The 19,191-nt window shown below is 40.7% G+C and overlaps 1 protein-coding gene across 1 annotated transcript in view; it reads right to left on the bottom strand.

The window, feature by feature from the left end:
* Window positions 1-19,191, bottom strand: part of LOC139413136 (nck-associated protein 1-like) — a 63,554-nt gene that overhangs the window by 19,171 nt on the left and 25,192 nt on the right. Inside the window, exons 10-16 of the mRNA XM_071160223.1 lie at window positions 15,519-15,575; window positions 15,316-15,412; window positions 14,726-14,832; window positions 10,623-10,755; window positions 10,424-10,505; window positions 10,234-10,292; window positions 1,573-1,718 (exon numbers count right to left, since the gene is read on the bottom strand). Coding sequence (XP_071016324.1) covers window positions 1,573-1,718; window positions 10,234-10,292; window positions 10,424-10,505; window positions 10,623-10,755; window positions 14,726-14,832; window positions 15,316-15,412; window positions 15,519-15,575 — 681 coding nt within the window. The remainder of the gene's footprint in view (window positions 1-1,572; window positions 1,719-10,233; window positions 10,293-10,423; window positions 10,506-10,622; window positions 10,756-14,725; window positions 14,833-15,315; window positions 15,413-15,518; window positions 15,576-19,191) is intronic.

Genomic DNA, 19,191 nt, shown 5'->3' with positions numbered 1-19,191 from the left:
TGCAGAAGATCTGCAAAGAGGAGTGGGACAAAATCCCTCCTGAGATGTGTGCAAACCTGGTGGCCAACTACAAGAAACGTATGACCTCTGTGATTGCCAACAAGGGTTTTTCCACCAAGTACTAAGTCATGTTTTGCAGAGGGGTCAAACACTTATTTCCCTCATTAAAATGCAAATCAATTTATAACATGCGTTTTTCTGGATGTTTTGTTGTTATTCTGTCTCTCACTGTTCAAATAAACCTACCATTAAAATTATAGACTGATCATTTCTTTGTCAGTGGGCAAATGTACAAAATCAGCAGGGGATCAAATACTTTTTTCCCTCACTATAGATCTATTTCATCTAATGAAAAAGGATCCAGACTGCTATCACCAACATTTGCGCAGTACTAAGAGCTGTTAGGCTTACTCGAGCAAGAACCCTCACTAACACTTATTTAATTCCATGTCCTCGCTTGAGGCATATACCCAAATGGTAGTTTTATACAATCTTAATTCTATAACACGACAAAATGTGTGCTTATCAAATGTAGTTTCCTCAATATTAAGAAAGAAGTGCCGCAGGGGTCAATTTTGGGCTCTGTTCTTTTCACTATTTATATAAATAATATTTGTCCATCTTAAAACCTGTAACATTCATCTCTATAAGCAGATAGTTATTTACTCCCTTTGCCCCCTCAGTACAGCAGGCCATTCATGACTTTCAACAAAAAAAATAGCTTATTGATCTTAAACTAGTGCTTAATCTTAATAAAACCAGGTTTATGTTGTTCTCTGGGTCTCGTAATATTGACCCTGAGGACCTGAGTATCTGCCCATTGAAGGGAACCCAAATTGAGCAAGTTCCCCATTATAAGTACTTGGACTGACGATGAGCTATTTTTTAAAACACACATTGAAAAGCAGATAATTAAGATTGGTTTATTTTATAGAAATACATCCTGCCTCAATTTTAAAAGTAGGAGGAAGGTTGTTCAAGCATCTCTTCTCCCAGGTCTTGATTATGGTGATATAGTCCACATTCACGCGGCAGTCTCGGTTTTAAAATCAGCACTGCGTTTTATTTCTGGGGACAATTTCTGTACACATCACTGCATTTTGTATAGTTTTGTTGGCTGGGAGTCTCTGACTACCAGAAGGGTCAAGCATTGGATGCTTTTTAATATGAAGCATTTTACTTTCAGAGACTCCCCCACCTCACGCAATATTTGGAGATACAGCTAATTTTCAGACCCGCTCTTTGGACTAGCTGGTTCTGGAGGTCCCACAGGTCTCCACCGATAGGGAGGAAAATACTTTTTGTTTTTATACCCCCAGTTCATGGAATAGCCTTGAGGCCATTGCTGGTCTGCAGTGGACAGATTAGAAGTTTAAGGACGGTGATATGTGAGACTTGTGTTTGTTTTGATTAATATTGTTGTACATATAGTCATTGTATTACATTTTATTGTGTATGTACATGCTTATGCAGCTCCCTTGTATATGAGACCCTGGTATCAATGCAGACCTACTCTGTATGAACAAAATGAAATGTATGTATATATTTTCTGTCTGTTGGGTTATGTATTACCAGAAGATGGAGATGTCTGAGGTTTCCACTAACATCTCCACCAGGGAGTCCACCATCTTGGTGTGGAATATGATGGTGTTCATCATCTTGCCCAGTTCACGGTGGTCAGCGATGCCCAGAGAGGCTTTTGACACACTAGTGTAGGCCTGGAGAGAGCGAGAGAGACAGACAACAGTTTCATCACATCAATCAAAATACCTTGAATTTCAAATCAAAACCATTCTCCCTTTCAGCTAGCATCATATTACAGTCTCTCTTACAACTGGTGTTTAACCCCCTAGAGTCGATTGACACGTCAATCTAAGTTACATATCACATCCGGCCGTGATTGGGAGTCCCATAGGGCGGCGCACAATTGGCCCAGCTTCGTCTGGGATGGCCGGGGTAGGCCGTCATTGTAAATAAGAATTTGTTCTTAACTGACTTGCCTAGTTAAATAAAGGTTAAACAAATATATATAATAATAACGAAAAAAAGAGGGATATCAGTTTTTTTTTTCTCCATTGAATCTCAATTCACCGCATCCGCCAGAGTCACACTTCCGCTTCTTGGTCCCATGTTTAATGAGCTGAAATAAAAAATCCCAGAAATGTTCCATTCGCACAACAGAGCTTATTTCTCCCAAATGTTGTGCACAAATTTGTTTTCATCCATGATAGTAAGCATTTCTCCTTAGACAAGATAATCTATCTACCTGACAGGTGTAGCATATGAAGAAGCTGATTAAACAGCATGCTCATTACCCAGGTGCACCTTGATCTGGGGACAATAAAAGCCCAGTTTAAAATGTGCAGTTTTGTCACACAATGCCACAGATGTCTCAAGTTCTGAGGGAGCGTGCAATTGGCATGCTGACTGCAGGAATGTCCAGTAGAGGCGTTGCTTGACAATTTAATATTCATAAGCTGCCATAAACATTGTTTTAGAGAATTTAGCAGTACGTCCAACCGGTCTCACAACCACAGACCACGTGTAACCATGCCAGCCCGGGACCCAGGGTGGGTGGAGTATTTCTGTTTGTAATAAAGCCCTATTGTGGGAAAAAAAACGAATTCTGATTGGCTGGGCCTGGCTCCGCAGTGGGTGGGCCTGGCTGCCAAGTGGGTGGGCCTATGCCCTCCAAGGCCCACCCATGGCTGCACTCTTGCCCAGTCATGTGAGGACCTAATGAAACTCAGTACCATCTTTGAAATTGCATGTGGCGTTTATATTTTTATTCAGTACATTATGACCACTCTATGGAAAGGGGAGAATCTTGCGAACACAATGGTGTTCTCCATTTTGCTCTTCGACCCCCAGAGTGTCACAGGACTAACCCCGAGAGTGTCACATGACTAATGGAGGTATGAAGGTAGTTTTGCGCCTATAAAAGTGGTTGAATGTGTGTAAAACATTTTTTAAATTTTTTGATAGATAGATACTGCAAATACGGTGCATTCAGAAAGTATTCAGACCCCTACACCTTTTCCATATTTTGTTATGTTACAGCCTTATTATAAAACGGATTAAATAGTTTTTTCCCGTCATCAATCTACTACACACAATACACCACGTGATGCTTTGCATTCAGGCCAAAGAGTTCAATCTTGGTTTCATTAGACCAGAGAATCTTGTTTCTCATGGTCAGAAGTTTGCCTTTTGGCAAACTCCATGTAGGCTTTCATATGCCTTTTACTGAGGAGTGGCTTCCATCTGACCACACTACCATAAAATGTCTGATTGGTGGAGTGCTCCAGAGATGGGAAAACCTTCCAGAAGGACAACCATCTCCACAGAGGAACTCTGGAGCTCTGTCAGAGTGACCATCAGGTTCATGGTCACCTCCCTGACCAAGGCCCTTCTACACCAATTGCTTAGCTCGGTTGGGCTGTTCTGGTGGTTACACATTTCTTCCATTTAAGAATGGAGGCCACTGTGCTCTTGGGGACCTTCAATGCTGCATAAATTTGTCGGTACCCTTCGCCAGCTGTGCCTCAACACAATCCTGTCTCGGCACTCTACGGACAATTCCTTTGACCTCATGGCTTGGTTTTTGCTCTGACATGCACTGTCAACTGTGGGACCCTAAATACACAGATGTGTGCCTTTCCAAATCACGTCCAATAGACTGAATTCACCAAAGGTGGACTCCAATGAAGTTGTAGAAACATCTGAAGGATGATCAATGGAAATAGCATGCACCTCGGCTCAATTTCGAGTCTCGTTTTCACTTTGTCATTATGGGGTATTGTCTGTAGATTAGAGACAGTTAATGTAATATATTTTAGAATAAGGCTCTAAAGTAACACATGTGGAAAATGTTAAGGGGACTGAATACTTTCCAAATTAACAGTAAAACATTCTGAGATTTTTATAGCTCCTAAATTTAGAACAGACACTTCAAAACTGTGTTTCTTGTTTTGTTTTTTTAACTGCCCTTTCTGCCATTTATTAATGTGTTATTCAATGCGGTTCTTTGGGATTTGGTAGAAAAGTCCAAAATTAACATTTTATCAAATATTTTTTTTTATATACAGTACCAGTCAAAAGTTTGGAAACACCTACTCATTCTAGGGTTTTATATAATTTTGACTATTTTCTAAATTGTATAATAATTGTGAAGACATCAAAACTATGAAATAACACATATGGAATCATGTAGTAACCAAAAAAAGTGTTAAACAAATAAAAAATGTATTTCATATTTAATATGAGATTTTTCAAAGTGGCCACCCTTTGCATTGATTACAGCTTTTCACACTGTCATTCTCTCAACCAGCTTCATGAGGAATGCTTTTCCAACAGTCTTGAAGGAGTTCCTATATATGCTGAGCGCTTGTTGGCTGCTTTTCCTTCACTCTGCGGTCCAACTCATCCCAGGCCAGGTCATCTGATACAGCACTCAATCACTCTCCTTCTCAGTCAAATAGGCCTTACACAACCTGGAGGTGTGTTGGGTCATTGTCCTGTTGAAAAACAAACAATAATCCCACTAAGCGCAAACCAGATGGGTTGGCGTATTGCTGCAGAATGCTGTGGTAGCCATGCCGTTTTAAATGTGCCTTGAATTCTAATTAAAATCACAGACAGTGTCACCAGCAAGGCACCCCCACACCATCACACCTCCTCATCCATTCTTCATGGTGGGAACCACACAAGAGGAGCTCATCAGTTCACCTACGCTGCTTCTCACAAAGACACGGACAGATTTCCACCAGTCTAATGTCCATTTTTTGGCCCAAGCAAGTCTCTTCCTCTTATTGGTGTCCTTAAGTAGTGGTTTCTTAGCAGCAATTTGACAGTACAGGTCTAAAATCACGTTGTCTCCCCTCAACAAATGTTGAGATGCGTCTGTCACTTGAAATCTGTGAAGTATTTATTTCAAATCAAATCAAAGTTTGTCACGTGCGCCAAATACAACAGGTGTAGACCTAACAGTGAAATGCTTACTTACAGGCTCTAACCAATAGTGCAAAAATGGTATTAGGTAAACAATAGGTAAGTAAAAAAATAACAACAGTAGAAAAGACAGAACAAGGCTATATACAGTGCCTTGCGAAAGTATTCGGCCCCCTTGAACTTTGCGACCTTTTGCCACATTTCAGGCTTCAAACATAAAGATATAAAACTGTATTTTTTTTGTGAAGAATCAACAACAAGTGGGACACAATCATGAAGTGGAACGACATTTGTTGGATATTTCAAACTTTTTTAACAAATCAAAAACTGAATAATTGGGCGTGCAAAATTTTTCAGCCCCTTTACTTTCAGTGCAGCAAACTCTCTCCAGAAGTTCAGTGAGGATCTCTGAATGATCCAATGTTGACCTAAATGACTGATGATAAATACAATCCACCTGTGTGTAATCAAGTCTCCGTATAAATGCACCTGCACTGTGATAGTCTCAGAGGTCCGTCAAAAGCGCAGAGAGCATCATGAAGAACAAGGAACACACCAGGCAGGTCCGAGATACTGTTGTGAAGAAGTTTAAAGCCGGATTTGGATACAAAAATATTTCCCAAGCTTTAAACATCCCAAGGAGCACTGTGCAAGCGATAATATTGAAATGGAAGGAGTATCAGACCACTGCAAATCTACCAAGACCTGGCCGTCCCTCTAAACTTTCAGCTCATACAAGGAGAAGACTGATCAGAGATGCAGCCAAGAGGCCCATGATCACTCTGGATGAACTGCAGAGATCTACAGCTGAGGTGGGAGACTCTGTCCATAGGACAACAATCAGTCGTATATTGCACAAATCTGGCCTTTATGGAAGAGTGGCAAGAAGAAAGCCATTTCTTAAAGATATCCATAAAAAGTGTCGTTTAAAGTTTGCCACAAGCCACCTGGGAGACACACCAAACATGTGGAAGAAGGTGCTCTGGTCAGATGAAAAATTGAACTTTTTGGCAACAATGCAAAACGTTATGTTTGGCGTAAAAGCAACACAGCTCATCACCCTGAACACACCATGCCCACTGTCAAACATGGTGGTGGCAGCATCATGGTTTGGGCCTGCTTTTCTTCAGCAGGGACAGGGAAGATGGTTAAAATTGATGGGAAGATGGATGGAGCCAAATACAGGACCATTCTGGAAGAAAACCTGATGGAGTCTGCAAAAGACCTGAGACTGGGACGGAGATTTGTCTTCCAACAAGACAATGATCCAAAACATAAAGCAAAATCTACAATGGAATGGTTCAAAAATAAACATATCCAGGTGTTAGAATGGCCAAGTCAAAGTCCAGACCTGAATCCAATCGAGAATCTGTGGAAAGAACTGAAAACTTCGAGCTGTTTTGCAAGGAGGAATGGGAAAAAATGTCAGTCTCTCGATGTGCAAAACTGATAGACATACCCCAAGCGACTTACAGCTGTAATCGCAGCAAAAGGTGGCGCTACAAAGTATTAACTTAAGGGGGCTGAATAATTTTGCACGCCCAATTTTTCAGTTTTTGATTTGTTAAAAAAGTTTGAAATATCCAATAAATGTTGTTCCACTTCATGATTGTGTCCCACTTGTTGTTGATTCTTCACAAAAAAAATACAGTTTTATATCTTTATGTTTGAAGCCTGAAATGTGGCAAAAGGTCGCAAAGTTCAAGGGGGCCGAATACTTTCGCAAGGCACTGTACATTAGTGAGGCTATAAAAGTAGCAAGGCTAAATACAGATTCCGGTTAGTCAGGCTGATTGAGGTAGTATGTACATGTTGATATGGTAAAGTGACTATGTGTGACCGATGTGAAATGGCTAGCTAGTTAGCGGCGGTGCGCGCTAATAGCGTTTTGATCGGTGACGTTACAGGAGGGGACTGAGCACGCACCCTTGGGGGGCTCCAGTGTTGAGGATCAGCGTGGCAGATCCTCACCACCTGGGAGTGGCCCATCAGGAAGTCCAGGATCTAGTTGCAGAGGGAGGTGTTTAGTCCCAGGATTCTTAGCTTAGTGATGAGCTTCAAAGATACTATGGTGTTGAACGCTGAGCAGTAGTCAATTAATAGAATTCTCACACAAGTGCTTATTTTGTCCAGGTGGGAAAGGGCAGTGTGGAGTGCAATAGAGATTGCATCTGTGGATCTGCTTGGGCGGTGTACAAATTTGAGTCAGTCTAGGGTTTCTGGGATAATGGCGTAGATACCAGCCTTTCAAAGCACTTAATGGCTACGGACTTGAGTGCTACAGGTCTGTAGTCATTTAGGCAGGTTGCCTTTGTGTTCTTGGGCACAGGGACTATGGAGGTCTGCTTGAAACATGTTGAAAATGTCAGTGAAGTGCCAGTTGGTCAGCACATGCCCGGAGCACACATGCTGATAATCCGTCCGGCCCCGCAGCCTTGTGTATGTTGACCTATTTAAAGGTCTTACTCACGTCGGCTACGGAGAGTGTGATCACACAGTCATCCGGAAGAGCTGATGCTCTCATGCATGCCTCAGTGTTGCTTGCCTCAAAGCGAGCATAGAAGTGATTTAGCTCGTCTGGTAGGCACTGGGCAGCTGGCGGCTGTGCCTCCCTTTGTAGTCTGTAATAGTTTGCAAACCCTGCCACATAAGACGAGCGTCAGAGCCAGTGTAGTATGATTCAACCTTAGCCCTGTATTGACACTTTATCTGTTTGATGGTTTGTCGCAAGGTATAGAGGGATTCCTTGTAAGATTCCGGGTTAGAGTCCCACACCTTGAAAGAGGCAGCTCTACCCTTTAGCTCGGTGCGAATGTTGCCTGTAATCCATGGCTTCTGGTTGGGGTATGTACGTACAGTCACTATGGGGACGACGTCCTCGATGCACTTATTGATAAAACCAGTGACTGATGTGGTGTACTTCTCAATGCCATCGGAAGAATCCCGAAACATGTTCCAATCTGTGATAGCAAAACAGTCGTGTAGTTTAGCATCTGCTTCATCTGACAACTTTTTTATAGACTGAGTCACTGGTGCTTCCTGTTTTAATTTTTGCTTGTAAGCAGGAAGGAGCAGGAGGAGAGAGTTGTGGTCATATTTACCAAATGGAGGGGGAGCGTTGTACGCGTTTCTGTGTGTGGAGTACAGGTGATCTAAAAAAAAATCCCTCTGGTGCTCATCCTCATCCTCTGTGCTTGCGTTTCTTCCTCTTGCAAATAACGGGGATGTTGGCCCTGTCGGGTGTTTGGAGAGTGACCTGTGCGCCTTGCTTGTTGGAGAAAAAATCTTTGTCTAATCTCAGGTGAGTGATCGCTGTCCTGATATCCAGAAGCATTTTTTTTGCCGTAAGATAAGACAAATAACGCAACAACAAAAAAACAACACATAACAGCACAATTGGTTGGGCGCCAGTAAAACTGCTGCCATTTCATCCGGCGGCAATTTATTTGGGCTGCAATTTCTGAGGCTGGTAACTCTAATGAACTTATCCTCTGCAGCAGAGGTAACTCTGGGTCTTCCTTTCCTGTCGCGTTCCTCATAAGAGCCAGTTACATCATAGCAAATTATGGTTTGAACCTGAAGCAAGGATATGCATATTCTTGATACCATTTGAAAGGAAACACTTTGAAGTCTGCAGATGTGATGTGAAATTAATGTAAGAGAATATAACACATTAGATCTAGTAAAAGATAATACAAAGAAAAAAAATATGCGATTTAAATTTTTTGTTTTGTTCCGTCCTCTTTGAAATGCAAGAGAAATAATTTAGATTCTGGCCACTAGATGGCAGCAGTGTATGTGTAAAGTTTAATAATGATCTAATGAACCATTGCATTATTGTTCAAAATGTTGTATCAAGACTGCCCAAATGTGCAGAATTGGTCAATTGATACATTTACAAGTACATAAATATAGAGAACATCCAAAAAGTATATGGTAATAAAAAATGCAAGTTTACACACTCCCAGGAATGTCATAAATGGATAATTAGCATCCCTACAGAGAAGACACTAACCTTCACATCTAGGGGCAGACAGAGCAGGGGTTCAAACTGTAGAACCCAGTTCCTACATTTGAATATAAAAATTGATTTTATCAAATAAAACTGATGCTACATTTTATCTCTGGGATGCTCGGGATGACAAAACAGCAAGATTACTGAATTTAAGTACATTATTTACCTTCAGATGTGAATGTACCAAACCAGTTGCTGTGATAAAGGTTTTGTTGTGCATGCTCCTCAAACAATAGCTATTACAGTGAAAAAATACCATGCTACTGTAAATTGGACAGTGCAGTTAAATTAACAAGAATGTAACCTTTCTGCCAATATAAGACATGTCTAGGTTTTAAAGTAATGATGGACTGCCATTTCTCTTTGCTTATTTGATTTAGTATTTTAGGGCCATCTTCTGTATACTGCCCCTACCTTGTCACAACACAACTGATTGGCTCAAACGCATTAAGGAAATACATTCCACAAGTTAACTTTTAACAAGACACACCTGTTAATTGAAATGCATTCCAGGTGACTACCTCATGAAGCTGGTGGAGAGAATGCCAAGAGTGTGCAAAGCTGTCATTATGGCAAATGGTGGCTACTTTGAAGAATCAAATATAAAATATATATGTTTAGGTTACTACATGATTCCATGTGTGTTATTTCATAGTTTTGATGTCTTCACTATTATTCTACGACGTAGAAAATAGTACAAATAATGAAAAACCCTCGAATGAGGTGTGTCCAAACTTGTGACTGGTACAGTATAGTTTTTATACTTAAAGGGGTCCTAAAGTTCTAAACCAAATAGCTAAATGATCCATAGTATGACCAGTTTAAAACAATTCCATGTCAGTTCAGCAATCCCCCCTACCCCAAAGTCTTATATTGAAAAGAATGAAGGGGGTAAACACCACCGTTTATGTGCTGTAAATGCTGCAAACTAGCATATAGTAAACCAGGATACAATGCCAAAACGCAACTTTTTTGTTCAATTTATATTGCTCTTGAAACATTTCACTCGCCAAATCACTAGCTGTACCCCCCTATCGAATACGACATGGAGCAGATTGTTTACAAATAGACATAATATTCATAGGGACAGCTTCCCAGACACAAATTAAACCTAATACTAGTCTAAAAAGCACTTCCAAAGGAGATTATAATCTGGGTCCAAAAAAACTGTCCCATAAGGGTATAACTACGGAGTTATTGAGCTTTGTAATACGAGGACTGTTTTTGATATGGCTACCATAACCAGCCCTGGTCTGGCAGTGGCTTACCTGCAGACGGAACCAGTCAAGCCTCATGCCCCGGAAATCAAACATGTCTCCGTCCTCCACTGCAACACAAGCACAAACACTCATATCCTGATGTCAAAATCCGCACCCACCACAGTGTCTATACAAAAAGCAACACTTGGGAAGGAGGTAGTGGCAGGCAGGCGACTATCGTAAGTGGCAGGCTGAATACCTTGCTTCACGCTGAGGGAGGTCATGGTGTTCACAAAGGAGGACATGATGATGGACTCATCCTCAGGGCAGACGGAGAGGTTCTGGAAGGGGAGATATACATGTAACTGTCTTGTTGTTGCGAAATGTTGTTGAATGCAAAAAACTAGTATTCGTGTGGCAGCGTGCACGTGTTAATGTGTGTATGGGGGGTGTCTCACCTGCACAAGCTCATTGAGAATCACAGCGTCAAAGCCGGACAAGTACTGCACATAGTACCGTTGCATTACGGGACCGTACTTCCTGATGTGTGCCCGGAGCTCCTCCATGTAGAAGATGAGCTCTGCAACATGCCTGAGAAGTAACAAGAGAAAAGGAGAAGTCAGGGGTGTATTGATTGGTGAACACTGTAGCAAAACAAGTGTTTCTTATGGAACAAGTTCAGGTTAGTCTAAGGCAGCCAAGCCATACTCACAGACAGACCTTGGAGAGCTATTTATAACCGGTCAGAAATGTTCAGTTGATCAACTACTTCCCCATGTTAGGTAAAGTAAACCAGCCATCTAAATCTTGTAGTTATTATGACCAGATTACGTGCCCAGGGGACTCGACCACAAGGGGGCCCCCATTTCTTTTTTTGATTTATTAGGATCCCCATTAGCCAACACTAATGGTGACAACTAGTCTTACTGGGATCCGACATATACCGAAAAAACATTAGACAAAATAATTTCAATTTACATGTTAATGTTTTTAAATGTGTGTGTCTGCGTCGATCAGTCACACATACAGTGCCTTGCGAAAGTATTCGGCCCCCTTGAACTTTGCGACCTTTTGCCACATTTCAGGCTTCAAACATAAAGATATAAAACTGTATTTTTTTGTGAAGAATCAACAACAAGTGGGACACAATTATGAAGTGGAACGACATTTATTGGATATTTCAAACTTTTTTAACAAATCAAAAAATGAAAAATTGGCCATGCAAAATTATTCAGCCCCTTTACTTTCAGTGCAGCAAACTCTCTCCAGAAGTTCAGTGAGGATCTCTGAATTATCCAATGTTGACCTAAATTACAAATGATGATAAATACAATCCACCTGTGTGTAATCAAGTCTCCGTATAAATGCACCTGCACTGTGATAGTCTCAGAGGTACGTTAAAAGCGCAGAGAGCATCATGAAGAACAGGGAACACACCAGGCAGGTCCGAGATACTGTTGTGAAGAAGTTTAAAGCCGGATTTGGATACAAAAAGATTTCCCAAGCTTTAAACATCCCAAGGAGCACTGTGCAAGCGATAATATTGAAATTGAAGGAGTATCAGACCACCGCAAATCAACCAAGACCTGGCCGTCACTCTAAACTTTCAGCTCATACAAGGAGAAGACTGATCAGAGATGCAGCCAGGAGGCCCATGATCACTCTGGATGAACTGCAGAGATCTACAGCTGAGGTGGGAGACTCTGTCCATAGGACAACAATCAGTCGTATATTGCACAAATCTGGCCTTTATGGAAGAGTGGCAAGAAGAAAGCCATTTCTTAAAGATATCCATAAAAAGTGTCGTTTAAAGTTTGCCACAAGCCACCTGGGAGACACACCAAACATGTGGAAGAAGGTGCTCTGGTCAGATGAAACCAAAATTGAACTTTTTGGCAACAATGCAAAACGTTATGTTTGGCGTAAAAGCAACACACCATCCCCACTGTCAAACATGGTGGTGGCAGCATCATGGTTTGGGCCTGCTTTTCTTCAGCAGGGACAGGGAAGATGGTTAAACTTGATGGGAAGATGGATGGAGCCAAATACAGGACCATTCTGGAAGAAAACCTGATGGAGTCTGCAAAAGACCTGAGACTGGGACGGAGATTTGTCTTCCAACAAGACAATGATCCAAAACATAAAGCAAAATCTACAATGGAATGGTTCAAAAATAAACATATCCAGGTGTTAGAATGGCCAAGTCAAAGTCCAGACCTGAATCCAATCAAGAATCTGTGGAAAGAACTGAAAACTGCTGTTCACAAATGCTCTCCATCCAACCTCACTGAGCTCGAGCTGTTTTGCAAGGAGGAATGGGAAAAAATGTCAGTCTCTCGATGTGCAAAACTGATAGAGACATACCCCAAGCGACTTACAGCTGTAATCGCAGCAAAAGGTGGCGCTACAAAGTATTAACTTAAGGGGGCTGAATAATTTTGCACGCCCAATTTTTCAGTTTTTGATTTGTTAAAAAAGTTTGAAATATCCAATAAATGTCGTTCCACTTCATGATTGTGTCCCACTTGTTGTTGATTCTTCACAAAAAAATAAAGTCTTATATCTTTATGTTTGAAGCCTGAAATGTGGCAAAAGGTCGCAAAGTTCAAGGGGGCCGAATACTTTCGCAAGGCACTGTACATGTCAGTATATACACACAACAAGTAGGTCACATGTGGGAGAGGCGTTGTGCCGTGAAGTGTTGATTTATTTGTTTTTAGAAACCAGGTTTGCTGTTCACTTGCACTATATAAGGGAATTCCATGCTCTTATGGCTCTGTATAATACTGTACATGTCCTTGAATTTGTTCTGTAAAAATACCCCTGGTGGTATGTCTGGTGGGATAAGTGTATGTGTCAGTGCTGTGTGCAAGTTGACTATGCAAACAATTTGGATGTTCCAACACATTGTTTATTATAAAAACAAGAAGTGACGCAGTCAGTCTTTCCTTAACTCTTAGCCAAGAGAGACTGTCATGCATAGTATGAATATTAGCCCTCTGATTACAATGAGTCAGTCGCAAGACGCTGTCGCTCTGTTCTGGGCCAGCTGCAGCTTAACTTCACAGCATTAAAAATTTTTGATGAAAAGCGTGCCCAAATTAAACTGCCTGCCACTCAGTCCCAGAAGATAGGATATGCATATAATTAGTATATTTGGATAGAAAACACTCATGTTTCCAAAACTGTTAAAATAATGTCTGCGAGTATAACAGAACTGATATGGCAGACGAAAAACCGAGGAAAATCCAACCAGGAAGTACTATTATTTTGAAAGGCTGTTTTTCCCATTGAAAGCCTATCCACCATACAAAGACTTAGGACCCAGTTCACGAGCTCCGTGGCTTCCTCAACATGTGACCAGTCTTTAGGCATTGTTTCAGGCGTTTACTCTGAAAAATGAGGGAGACACAGCACTTTCAATCAGTGACCAATGAAATGTTCCATTCATCAGCCATGCGCCCTGATCGAGAACGCGCCTTTGTTTCTCCTTTCCTATTGACGAAGCCTTTATCCGGTTGAAATATTATTTATTATTTATGACAAAAACAACCGGAGGATTGATTTTAAACATCGTTTGGCATGTTTCTACTAACTTTTATTGTATTTTTTTTTATTTTTAACTTTTCGTTTAGAATTAGTGCACGCGCAAAGCATTTTTTAAATCTTACTCAGCGGTTGCATTAAGGATAATTTTATCTTTAAAATGGTGCCTAATACTTGTATGTTTGAGAAATTTGATTTATGAGATTTCTGTTGATTTGTATTTGCAGCCCTGCAATTTCATAGGCCCCTAGCGGAACACCGTTCCCAGTGAGGTTTTAACTATGTCTTTCTTTGCAGCACTTGACCAAATGTGTTTTTATTTTTTATTTAAATAGTCAAGTCAGTTAAGAACAAATTCTTATTTACAATGATGGCCTGGGCCAATTGTGTGTTGCCCTATGGGACTCCTGATCACGGCAGGTTGTGATACAGCCCGGGATTGAACCGGGTCTGTAGTGACGCCTTAGACCCCTGTGCCACTCGGGATCCCAATAATGGAGATCAGATCAAACTAGAGCCTGCAAGACTTGCTTTGTGGAGTGTGGTGTCAAAAAAGTAGAGCATCTCTGTGATGTTGGAACCAACCTCAGCACTGCTGCTGTTGATGCTTCATTCGATGGGTGCGGTTACAACATGTAGGTAAGGCAGGTCAGGATTGTTTGTGAATGGTAGATAACTTTTTGAAACATGGTGCATGTGCTGTGACGCAGTTGAGGTGTGCTTTGGTTGATTATGGGCTGACAGACTCAATCCATATGTGTGAGGTGCCGCAAATGCTGATGTTATAACAAAAACGCTCATAAAAGCTCAAAAACATTTGCAAATGAATTGCCAAAGCCAGATTTATCGCACACCGCTACCTTAGTCTAACCCCATTTTGGCTGTTTGCTTTCGTTTGGTTCCTAGTGAATACATCCCAGGTGAGGATTTCATATAAGCAAACCACTATTCATTTGAAGCTAAAAATCTGCATTATCCCCCACAGATGGTTTGTACCGTTAAGAATACAGCTTACTTGTCAATGAAGTCATCTGTGCTTTTTTTCTGTATGTTGTCTGCATGGCGGAGGAGCCAGATGATCTCATCCCGGGCGAAAGAGAGAGCCATGAACACAAACAGAGCCTGTGGAAAAACAACCTGGCCTTTAGAGTCAGACATCCTATTACACTATCACACAAAAAGTGAAGGTAACACAGATGCAAAACACATGAATTGAGGCGCAAACTGAAGAGGAAATTCAGCAACTCTTGGAGGACAGTAGAAGTTGATCAAAATAAGCCTTCATCGATTCTGGGTTCGAGCCCAGGCTGTGTCGCAGCCGGCCGCGACCGGGAGGCCCATGAGGCGGTGCACAATTGGCCCAGCGTTCACGAAATTGTGGAGAAAAAAGGGGGTCAAATTTTCAAAAATGTTTTTATTTAAAAGCCTTTATCAACTTCCACTGTCCTCCAAGTTTTGCTGAATTTCCTCTTCAGACTATCACACATAGATAACGTGTGTTAATATTGAAGATGACTTGTTAGTGACAGAAGCAAATTGCACACTTAATCAACAATAATAACAATACATATCCATCGACAGATTAAAAAAGGGGTTATTTTTTACCTTTGGGCCCAGCAGTCCAGGCTGGTCAGACAGAACTGTGGCCAACTCTTTCAGGGCAGACCTAAGAAACTTGCGCCTTTCTCTATGCATGGTCCCACTGCAATGAATGCAAAATTAATGCTTTATTGATTTAGCATGATGAACATTCTATTGCAAGGCAGTATAAAAAAAACTACTGGGGACAATGAAGACGATATACTTACGCTTGCGATAGTGCTTGTTCTTTGCATTCTTTGATGTCATTTAGACGTTTATTGTAGCTGGAAAACAACGGACATCATTTTAACATGGAAGGTGAAGGGAGACTTCTGTACACATTTACTAAGGTACTTTTATTTTGTAAAAATGTCACACAATATTCTCAAGGCTCCATTTACAGTACAACAACAAAATGTGTCTGAATTAATTTATTACGTCTCTCTCTTTGCAAAGGTACTTGGTTCTTACATGGACTAGTTACTCAGCTATGATCAAAAATACACTCTGCCCTTGAAACTAATGCTGTAGTTCAAAGTTGCAGCTAGCAGTCTTTCCACACTGAGCTTTCAAAAGAGAGATTTACACAGCAGTGATTTGACACTTGACTTAGAATTCAACAGTCCTGTCATTTGTGCTAGTTTGATGACATATCTGCCAGTACTGGTTGAGCAGATTTCAAAATCAAGGATCAACCCACCAGGAAAGAAAATGTTGAATCAATGTTCTATCAACGTCATCTTTTGTCACAATTGAATATTATGTTTTAGTTGACCATTCTGGTTCCACTTTAAATGCAGCTGATAACGGCTTCATAAACACTACATAAATGTGTTACAAATCATCTATAGCTGTGTCATGTTTTATAAAGGGTTCATAAATGCGGCATAACAGTGTGACGTTACCCAGTGTCAAATATAAGTATTAAAGAACACTACATAAAGTGTCTAATGTGTTATTAACGTTCTGCTGATTTATGAAGGTGCTCTCGTGATCCACAGGTTACCGTAGGGTGAGAGGTATTTAAATGGGTTGATGGACCTGCAAAGCTTGTGAGTGTCAGAGCCAAGATGATTTAGAGTAGTCCAACCTGAGACCACCGCACCAGGTATTCCCTTCCTGTTCCCATGCTGGAGACCAGGGCTTAATTAGAACCGGTTACAATGGTGCCAACCTTTTGTGGAAGATCTTTCAGCGGGGGAGTGGGTGAATGTGTCAAAGACCTGATGTGCCCAACACTGTGCGGTATGGGTCGTTTTTGTTGTATGCGTGTTTGTGTAGAGAGGAACATGTAACTTGGTTGCAGAAAGCCACTTTCAATTTCATTAGGTTAGGTGCTTTCATCAAGGTAAGTGTTTCTTGGTGTAACGTCGTCCCCAGGCTATTGCACAAACAGCACATATACAGTGGGGCAAAAAAGTATTTTGTCAGCCACCAATTGTGCAAGTTCTCCCACTTAAAAAGATGAGAGAGGCTTGTAATTTTCATCATAGGTACACTTCAACTATGACAGACAAAATGAGAAAAGAAATCCAGAAAATCACATTGTAGGATTTTTTATGAATTTATTTGCAAATTATGGTGGAAAATAAGTATTTGGTCAATAACAAATTTTATCTCAATACTTTGTTATATACCCTTTGTTGGCAATGACAGAGGTCAAACGTTTTCTGTAAGTCTTTACAAGGTTTTCACACACTGTTGCTGGTTTTTGGCCCATTCCTCCATGCAGATCTCCTCTAGAGCAGTGATGTTTTGGGGCTGTTGCTGGGCAACACGGACTTTCAACTCCCTAATAAGATTTTCTATGGGGTTGACATCTGGAGGCTGGCTAGGCCACTCCAGGACCTTGAAATGCTTCTTACGAAGCCACTCCTTCGTTGTGTGTTTGGGATCATTGTCATTCTGAAAGCCCCAGTCACGTTTCATCTTCAATGCCCTTGCTGATGGAAGGAGGTTTTCACTCAAAATCTCACGATACATGGCCCCATTCATTCTTTCCTTTACACTGATCAGTCGTCCTGGTCCCTTTGCAGAAAAACAGCCCCAAAGCATGATGTTTCCACCCCCATGCTTCACAGTAGGTATGGTGTTCTTTGGATGCAACTCAGCATTCTTTGTCCTCCAAACATGACGAGTTGAGTTTTTACCAAAAAGTTATATTTTGGTTTCATCTAACCATATGACATTCTCCCAATCTTCTTCTGGATCATCCAAATATTCTCTAGCAGACTTCAGACGGGCCTGGACATGTACTGGCTTAAGCAGGGGGACACGTCTGGCACTGCAGGATTTGAGTCCCTGGCGGCATAGTGTGTTACTGATGGTAGGCTTTGTTACTTTGGTCCCAGCTCTCTGCAGGTCATTCACTAGGTCCCCCCGTGTGGTTCTGGGATTTTTGCTCACCGTTTTTGTGATCATTTTGACCCCACGGGGTGAGATCTTGCGTGGAGGCCCAAATCGAGGGAGATTATCAGTGTTCTTATGTATGTCTTCCATTTCCTAATAATTGCTCCCACAGTTGATTTCTTCAAACCAAGCTGCTTACCTATTGCAGATTCAGTCTTCCCAGCCTAGTGCAGGTCTACAATTTTGTTTCTGGTGTCCTTGGACAGCTCTTTGGTCTTGGCCATAGTGGAGTTTGGAGTGTGACCGTTTGAGGTTGTGGACAGTTGTCTTTTATGCTGATAACAAGTTCAAACAGGTGCCATTAATACAGGTAACGAGTGAGGACAGAGGAGCCTCTTAAAGAAGAAGTTACAGGTCTGTGAGAGCCAGAAATCTTGCTTGTTTGTAGGTGACCAAATACTTATTTTCCATCATAATTTGCAAATAAATTCATAAAAAATCCTACAATGTGATTTTCTGGATTTTTTTTCTCATTTTGTCTGTCATAGTTGAAAGCCTGAGATATCAACCATTCAAAGCTGCTCTTTGTGGAAGTGACCATAGAATTCTATAGGAGTGACCTTACTGAGAAAAGTATTTGTCATCGTCACTAGTAACACCATAAAAAAGTAATAATTATGGTTAAACCCCACCCATTTCCACAATTTATCTTCTTAAAATTGCAAATTATAAACTAATGAAGGCCAAGTTTGATTTGAGAGGAAATATCTGGGAACCAGATTATGTGTAATGTGACTAACATGACTTCACAAGCATTTCGTTACACACACAATAACATCTGCTAAATATTTGTATGTGACCAATAAAATTTGATTTGACTTTAGAGCGTATTCTTACCGACCCAACCTGTCACCCTTCATAAAGCAAATGTTTATCATATTCTACATATGTCATATTTGACAATGGTGAATGTCAGTTATGCCACATTTATGAACCCTTTATAAAGAATGAAATGTGATTATAGATATTTTGAAACATGTCGTGCTTATGAAGGCATTATGAATGCTTTATGAAGCCTTTATGAGCGGAACGTCATTTAACTAAAACTTTACCTAAAACTAAAAAAAAAAAAAAAATCTAAACTAACAAACAGGACTGAAAACTAAAATTAAACTTAATTTAAATGAAAAGTGAAAATAGTATAATAACGTGGTACAGATGACTTTGGAATGATACTTCAAATTCAGCATGAACAAAAAAACAAAAAATAATTGAAGTGTTTCAAATGTATTTACTTGCATCAGTCCTATAAAACAAAACAATTACAAGACATACATTCGTGGCCAAAAGTTGAGAATGACAAATATACATTTTCACAAAGTCTGTTGCCTCAGTTTATATGATGGCAATTTGCATATACTCCAGAATGTTATGAAGAGTGATCAGATGAATTGCAATTAATTGCAAATTCCCTCTTTGCTATGCAAATGAACTGAATCCCCCAAAAACATTTCCACTACATTTCAGCCCTGCCACAAAAGGACAGTTGAC

The sequence above is a fragment of the Oncorhynchus clarkii genome, chromosome 7 (assembly GCF_045791955.1).
Source record: "Oncorhynchus clarkii lewisi isolate Uvic-CL-2024 chromosome 7, UVic_Ocla_1.0, whole genome shotgun sequence".
In the NCBI taxonomy this organism is placed as follows: domain Eukaryota; kingdom Metazoa; phylum Chordata; class Actinopteri; order Salmoniformes; family Salmonidae; genus Oncorhynchus; species Oncorhynchus clarkii.
This window is presented reverse-complemented; position numbering and strand designations above follow the sequence as displayed.